Source organism: Helianthus annuus, chromosome 1 (assembly GCF_002127325.2).
Source record: "Helianthus annuus cultivar XRQ/B chromosome 1, HanXRQr2.0-SUNRISE, whole genome shotgun sequence".
In the NCBI taxonomy this organism is placed as follows: Eukaryota; Viridiplantae; Streptophyta; class Magnoliopsida; order Asterales; family Asteraceae; genus Helianthus; species Helianthus annuus.
In genome coordinates this window covers 136,111,497-136,120,322 of record NC_035433.2, presented here as the reverse complement: position 1 = coordinate 136,120,322, position 8,826 = coordinate 136,111,497, and the positions used below count along the sequence as shown (strand labels likewise).

The following is an 8,826-nucleotide window of genomic DNA, read 5'->3' as shown; positions in this document are numbered from 1 at the left end:
GTATGCTGGCATGATAGCTGTTGTTGTACGATGTAACACCCCGCTTTTTCGTAGCTTTCTTTAACTAGAAAAACATGTCTTTTATTTCTATTTTTTTTAAGCTTGTTCCGTTTGTATTCGTATTTCGTTTCAAGTCATTGTAAATCCGAGACTTTGATCGTAATGAAATGAATCTTTTATATGGAATACTATTTTTTTTTATACATGCTGATACGTGTTGCAATACTCGGGTTATACGTTACCAATCTCGAATGCATACGCGCGACCGATACTCGTTATATTGGTGCCCATAACTTATACATGCTTGTTACCTATCAAATAAGTGGTTAATTCTAATAATAATAATAATAATAATAATAATAATAATAATAATAATAATAATAATACAATAATAATAATAAATAAAATAATAATAATAATATCTTAACATCAACGTGTAGTTGATGTTTCTATTGTTATGTATATTATTGCAAAACAAAAAAACTAAATAAAAAAATGTATGGCAACAATAGCAGCGGCCGGAAGTTGCCAAACTTTTGAAAATGGTGTTTTGATTCTTCAAACTTTTAACCTTATGATATTTTAATAGTAGTGGAATTTTTAGAATGTATACAAGACATAAATTAATATATGATACAAAAAAAATATATATTAAATGGCTGCCAAAGCAGCCTTACGGCTGCAACTTTGTAATTAGGTGTTTGGTTTTGTTTAATTCAAAAATCTCCCACCTAATTCATATTTAATGGCAACCTAACTCTAACCCTAATCCTTCCCTATAAATACCACTCTAATCCCAGCCACTTTTCCACTTTACAAACTCAAATCTCACTCTCAAAACTCTCTCAAACTTCCTAAATTCGCAGCTATAATCAGAATTTCGGACAGATTCAGCAAGCTTCACTAAAGTGAGCATAACTCACTCAATACTTGTCCGATTTAGTCCATTCTTTTTCCTATGTGCTTGGATCGACCTTACCTTCGATTCCATGGGTTTTTCACAGTAAATAAGTCCCTGGAACTCCGGCAAAAAGGCTCCAAAGTTCACTGTTCATTTCTGATTTCATCTATTCTTTACTAAACTTGTTCAACTTGAGTCTAACTCATCTCAAACCTATGTCCTTATGCTTATAACCACTTCTATGGTTAGTTAGGCTTAAAAACAAGGTTGAGACATACAAAATCAGAGATTAATCCTCAAATACTTTCTGTTTTGTTTAGGGTTTTTGACCCACAAGAGGTGTTCAAGCTTCAAGCTTGATAAAGGTGTGATTGTGGACTAACTTGGGTTGTCCAACATAAAATCCCCACATCCCTTGATGATTTCTCATTGTGTAAATGTTTCTTATTCTTGTATGTTTCTTATTAGTTCATGACCCTCCTTGTATGTTTTTACATCAAGTGTAGTGGTGAACCATAAGAGGTACCTAAATGGAAGCTTGTTCTTCCTACCTCCTACATGAATTCTATGACACAATAGAGGTACCTAAATGAAGATTTATCTTCTACCTCATGCTTGATTATTAGACTAAATGATACATATAATACTTATACATATATTTACTATTCGAACTCTTGATGATGGACTTGTGTTCATTCGTCAAGGTATTAGAATACATCATCTAAAACACAAGACTTGTTACGATTCTAATGAGTATACTACTCATGAAAACATTAACCCTTGAGGTTTCATAGTGTCAAGAACAAGTACTTAATGTTGAAGGATGATTACTTTCGAATATATACATTCTTGTGTTTTAACTTCCTAAAATCTCTAAATCCTCCGAATGCCCAAACTCACGCACCTATGTTTCCTTGTGTAGAAGGACTTGGTGTTCCAACTTCCTAATCAACCAACTCACTCGCGGATTCAAGTAGAAGACTTGCAAAACCGTGAGTATACTCGCAACCCCTTTTTATGTTTACCACCTTTTGGGGTGTAACATGTTTTACTATTAAACTACACTTAAACTTATTCTTTATAAAATGCACAAAACAATCCTTATACATGAATACTATGTTATGATACTTGATGCTTACGTGGACCATACTTATGTGATATGTTTTAGTCATTAGCTCTCACGAGCCTCCCTTCGACATGTATAGCGCTATAGGAGTAACGCACCGCCCCCTTAAACTTGGGTCATGTTGAATTAACTAAACTTACTTGCGTAAACAGAGGATTGGCTAGAAATATTGCATGCCATGTTAGGTTGATCTCGTATAAACTAAGTTGCCATGTGGATTCGTTTTTAAACTTTTACACTTATACTTATACTTATGCTTAAACTTGTATACTCGCCTTTGCTTTTGCATTGAATTGTATTTTAAACATGTTACAGGTTGATGATGACGATGCTATGAAAAGAAGTAGCGTTGATGCCTAGATACACATATAGACGTTTAGGTTTAATATGTTGTATCAATTTTGATTATGTTGTTACGTATTTCCTTTGAACATGTTGTTATTGAATTTCCTTGTATGTTTGACAATCTATCTATGAAATGAAATCGGTTTATTAAATATTGTCACAAATAGCGTTATGATGTCTCTAGCAATCTTCACACTTCGTCTCATCCCGATGTTTCCGCCATTGGTTGGGGTGTGACAGATTGGTATCAGAGCCATAACTATAGGGAATTAGGAAAATTGCTATGCTTTTGCCCTAGTCTATAGTTTTAGGAACCTTGTCTCTTATTTGTTGTTTAAAACTTTTGTACTCTACCATGCATGCTTCCTAGCTACACTTCTTGTTATTAAACTTATGCGCCTTTCCTAAGGCTAACACGAATACACTTATGCTATTTTATACTCTTGTAACATCAACGAGACAACTTTACCAAAATAGGCGTGAAACCCACAATTTGGTAAACGACTCTCACTCTACCTTTAATCTATTTTTGCACGAAATTTCACCATTAAGCTAGGAGTGACATCCACAACTTAATGGTAATTTCCATTTCAACTCTAGTGGACCCTTGTCAAAGTGTCAAAATTTTATTTTGGCCGACAAGTACCAACCACATTTAGGGTACGAAATCGTCAAGTTAGGGGTGAAACCCGCATCTTGTCGATTAAGTCCCATTCCTTGATTTTTATTCTCGCCAAAGTCCCGAATGTTCCAATCATTTAGAGATGTGTAGTAACCGGAAGGGTAAGATACCGTTAATCGCTTCTCGACGAGAGTATCTTACTTATAGGCCAAAGCACAATATCTCTAAATCGAAAGGACTTTCGACCCACTTTGGAATTGTCGACGTTTCTCTACCCGAAACAATCCTATGTTTTATTGAGCCTCTCTTTTATGTATCTCAATTTATATGTGATTTTATACTTGAACGTTCATTCATTTCGAAATGTCGTTTTAATCATTTCGCACGTTACCGCAATCACAAACAATAATAATTCTCGTGAACAAACTAAATTTATACCCTCTTTACGCAACTTATGTGTTATACTTGTTGAATGCATGTGGAAACTTATGCTCTATGTGAACTTTACTTGATACATGAACATTTACTTGCTATTACATACACAAACCTCATTTTCAACTAATGATCAAGTCTCATCCTTTCCTTCTCTTTTTTTTCAATCTTTTAGATGTCGTCTAGCTCCTCCAAGAGACGCAAGTCAAAGAAGGGTTCGACTTCCACCGCCATGTCTCAAAAAGATTGCATGAAATTTATGGCCAAGCAATTTGCTAAAGTCCTACCCGACATCGTTAGCAAGATTCAAACCGATTCACCGCATGGCTCTGTTGACTCAAAGGCAGACAAACCTAAACCGACCTTCCAGTTTAAGCAATTCATGGCTTGTAAACCCTTAGAATTTACTGGCAAGAATGGCGCTACCGCCATGATGAACTGGTTTGATGCCATCGAGCTTACCTTCTTGCAAAGTGGTTGCCCTGACGAACTAAGAACCTTGAATGCAACTGGGGTGTTTCGTGAAAAGGCACTCGAGTGGTGGACGACCGAACGTAACAAAAGAGGAAACGAGGTCGCACATGCTATGCCTTGGGACGATCTCAAACAGCTTATGAAAGACCACTTCTGTCCTCCTCATGAACTCCAAAAATTGGAGAACGAATTTTGGAACCTTACTCAGAAGGGGAGTGACATGGATGGCCTGATTACGCGCTTCAAACAACTCAGTGTTCTTTGTCCTGGACAAGTCGAGACCGTTCCCAAATCCGTAGCCAAATTCGTCCGTTGTGTTGCACCTCCCCTGATAAACCACCTTGCCTCTGCTAATCCCCAAACCATTGAAGATGCTTTTCGTATAGCCACGGAACTTAACAACAACTGCGTTATCCATGGAACCTATGATAAAGTTTCAACGAAGAATGCACGCCAAGCTACCACTGAAACTACCACTGTTGAGCCCTCACCCTCACAATCGTCCAAGAAAAACCAAGGCAAGAAGCGGAAGGCTTCGAGCCAAAATTGTGCGGTCGTCACTCCGCCAAACCCTCAACCCTTACAAGCCTTAGCCGCCGTTGCACCCGCAAACACCGAACCACCAAAACAAGGTTATGTTGGAACTCATCCCAAATGCACCACCTATCTGTTTCATCATCCTGCTAACGTACCCTGTCGCAAATGTGCCAACTGTCAAAGGTATGGTCATTTTGCTAACCGATGCCGAAACTTCCCGCAAGCTTCAAATGCCCCTGTGCGAGCATGCTATAAGTGCGGCGACCTCAATCATCTCGCCAATGTTTGTCCCCAACGCTATCAACCTCAACAACAGCAGCAACTACAGCAACCGCAACAACCACCACATCAGCAACAACAAGCTCAGCAACCTGCTAGAGGCCGAGCTTTTTCCATCACCGCTGCTCAGGCTCAAAACGCAAACGACGTCATTACCGGTACGTTTCTTGTGAACCATATTTACGCTTCTTGTCTATTTGATACCGGCGCCGATAAGAGTTTTGTGTCGCTAGAATTCGAGCAATTGCTTAAGTGTAAACGCTCTAAGTTGCCAAAATCTTTCGCTGTCGAAGTCGCTAATGGTAAATCCGTCACTGTTGATTCCGTTCTTCCCAATTGTTCCTTGATTCTCAACGATCATACGTTTTCGATCAACCTTATACCTATGCAAATGGGTAGCTTTGACATCATAGTAGGCATGGACTGGCTTAGGCGAGTTCGTGCTGAAGTTGTTTGTTCTGAAAAGTTTATCCGCCTTCCTCTTCCAAACGGTGATTCTCTACACGTCTATGGTGAGAAACCTTCTCAAGGTCTCAAGCTTATGTCGTGTATCCAAGCGAACAAATGCTTACGCAAGGGTACCTTCGCTTTTCTTGCCCACGTTGTGGAAAAGAAGGACAAAGGCCCAAGTATAAGCGATGTCCCTGTCGTACGTGATTTTCCTGATGTATTTCCCGACGATCTTCCTGGTCCGCCTCCTGCTCGTTCGGTCGACTTTCGAATCGATTTAGTGCCTGGCGCTACGCCCGTCGCTAAATCCCCCTATCGTCTAGCACCCTCTGAGATGCAAGAGCTCTCGAGTCAACTTCAAGAGCTTCTTGACAAAGGCTTTATACGCCCTAGTACTTCTCCTTGGGGCGCTCCCGTTTTGTTTGTCAAAAAGAAAGATGGATCATTTCGTATGTGTATTGACTATCGTGAGCTCAACAAGCTTACTATCAAAAACCGATACCCTCTTCCCCGCATTGATGACCTCTTCGATCAATTGCAAGGCGCGACCTGCTTTTCAAAGATCGATCTTCGTTCTGGGTATCATCAACTTCGAGTACTCGAAGAAGATGTACCTAAAACCGCTTTCCGTACACGTTATGGTCATTACGAGTTCGTGGTCATGCCCTTTGGTTTGACCAACGCACCTGCTGTTTTCATGGATTTAATGAACCGCGTGTGCAAAGCATACTTGGACCGTTTTGTGATCGTCTTCATCGACGATATTCTCATCTATTCCAAGACGCAAGAAGAGCATAAGCGACACTTGCACCTTATCCTTGAACTCCTTCGTGCTGAACGTCTATATGCCAAATTCTCCAAGTGTGAATTTTGGCTAAAAGAGGTTCAATTCCTTGGTCATACTGTCAACGAACTTGGAATTCACGTTGACCCCGCAAAAATCGAAGCTGTGAAAAATTGGATCACACCTAAATCTCCGTCTGAAATTCGCTCGTTTCTTGGTCTTGCTGGTTACTATCGTCGTTTCATCTCCAACTTTTCAAAAATCGCTGTTCCTTTGACCTCCTTGACTCAAAAAGAGAGACCTTTTGTTTGGGGTCCCGAACAAGAGGAATCTTTTCAAACGCTCAAGGACATGCTTTGCAATGCTCCTATCCTAACGCTTCCTGATGGTAACGATGATTTTGTCGTGTATTGCGACGCTTCAAACCTTGGCCTTGGTTGTGTCCTTATGCAACGTGACAAGGTTATCGCTTACGCATCGAGACAACTCAAAATTCATGAGAAAAACTATACTACCCACGACCTTGAACTTGGTGCAGTCGTTTTTGCATTGAAGATTTGGCGACACTACCTTTATGGTACTAAATGTGTGGTCTTCACCGACCATAAGAGCCTTCAACACATCTTCAACCAAAAGGAACTAAACATGCGTCAACGTCGTTGGGTGGAATTGTTAAACGACTACGATTGCGAAATCAAATACCACCCAGGAAAAGCGAATGTAGTAGCTGACGCTCTTAGTCGTAAAACTCATGTCAAAAGTATCCGTTGTTTCCAACTCGTCCACGATCTTCAAAATCGCATACGTAACGCTCAATACACATCCGTTAATGAGGGTAACCTCTACAACGAGATGCAATGTGGTGCTGAAAATAGTCTCGTGTCCAAATCTGATGGCATTTTATACTATCTCAATCGCATCTGGATTCCCAACCGTGATGATCTTCGCAAATTCCTGATGAAGGAGGCCCATAACACGAAGTATTCTATTCACCCTGGTGCCGACAAGATGTACCATGATATGTGTACATCCTATTGGTGGCCTGGAATGAAGAAGGATATAGCCACCTTCGTCTCAAAATGTCTCACATGTTGCAAAGTGAAAGCTGAACATCAACGTCCCTCTGGCTTACTCAAACAACCAAGAATTCCTATCTGGAAATGGGAGAGCATTGCCATGGATTTTATCACTAAGCTTCCTCGCACTACTGCTGGTCATGACAGCATTTGGGTAATCGTTGATCGATTGACCAAGTCAGCTCACTTCCTCCCTATTCGTGAAGATTTCAAAGTCGAGAAATTGGCTAAGGTCTACATGAAGGAGATAATCTGTCGTCATGGTATTCCCATCGACATCATTTCTGATCGTGATGCTCGTTTTACGTCTCGTCTCTGGCAAACTTTTCAATCTGCTATGGGTACTAAACTCAACCTTAGCACTGCCTTCCATCCTCAGACTGACGGTCAAACCGAGCGTACTATCCAAACCTTAGAGGATATGCTTCGTTCATGCGTAATAGATTTTGGTGGCAACTGGGATTCACACTTGCCCTTGGTCGAATTCTCGTACAATAATAGTTATCACGCGAGTATTCAAATGGCACCTTTCGAAGCATTGTATGGTCGCAAGTGCCGTTCGCCTATTTGTTGGCACGAGATTGGGCAAGCCCAAATCACCGGTCCCGAGCTTATACAAGAGACGACGGACAAGATTTTACAGGTTCGAGACAACTTATTGAAAGCCAGGAGCCGACAAAAGAGTTACGCTGACAAAGGACGCAAACCTATGGAATTCGAGACAGGTGACTTCGTGCTTCTCAAGGTATCCCCTTGGAAGGGCATGGTTCGATTTGGCAAGAAAGGGAAACTCGCACCTCGCTACGTTGGTCCTTTCAAAATTCTCGAGAGGATTGGCGAGGTTGCGTATAGACTGGACTTGCCCGAAGAACTCAGCAATGTACACCCTGTCTTCCACGTGTCCAACTTAAAGAAATGTCTAGCTGACGAAGGACTCCACGTTCCTCTCGAAGACATACAAGTCAACGAAACACTTCACTTTGTGGAAAAACCGGTCGAAATCATGGACCAAGGAACCAAGCAATTGAGGCGCAGTCGAATTCCTATTGTCAAAGTTCGATGGGAAGGAAAACGTGGCGCTGAATTTACTTGGGAGCTCGAAAGCGAAATGAAGTCTAAATATCCTCATCTTTTCCCTAAGTCTTCCTAAATTTCGGGACGAAATTCCCTAAAGGAGGGGAGACTGTAACACCCCGCTTTTTCGTAGCTTTCTTTAACTAGAAAAACATGTCTTTTATTTCTATTTTTTTTAAGCTTGTTCCGTTTGTATTCGTATTTCGTTTCAAGTCATTGTAAATCCGAGACTTTGATCGTAATGAAATGAATCTTTTATATGGAATACTATTTTTTTATACATGCTGATACGTGTTGCAATACTCGGGTTATACGTTACCAATCTCGAATGCATACGCGCGACCGATACTCGTTATATTGGTGCCCATAACTTATACATGCTTGTTACCTATCAAATAAGTGGTTAATTCTAATAATAATAATAATAATAATAATAATAATAATAATAATAATAATAATAATAATAATAATAATACAATAATAATAATAAATAAAATAATAATAATAATATCTTAACATCAACGTGTAGTTGATGTTTCTATTGTTATGTATATTATTGCAAAACAAAAAAACTAAATAAAAAAAATGTATGGCAACAATAGCAGCGGCCGGAAGTTGCCAAACTTTTGAAAATGGTGTTTTGATTCTTCAAACTTTTAACCTTATGATATTTTAATAGTAGTGGAATTTTTAGAATGTATACAAGACATAAATTAATATATGATA

The 8,826-nt window shown here is 39.7% G+C and overlaps 1 protein-coding gene across 1 annotated transcript; it reads left to right on the top strand.

Moving 5' to 3' along the window:
* Nucleotides 1–682: 682 nt before the first annotated feature.
* On the top strand, nt 683–8,676 carry LOC110879808. Its single transcript, XM_035989396.1, has 4 exons — nt 683–908; nt 1,824–1,893; nt 3,602–5,111; nt 8,630–8,676. Exons 3-4 carry the CDS (start codon nt 3,602–3,604, stop codon nt 8,674–8,676), a joined length of 1,557 nt encoding a protein of 518 aa, XP_035845289.1. The 5' UTR covers nt 683–908; nt 1,824–1,893.
* Nucleotides 8,677–8,826: the final 150 nt, after the last annotated feature.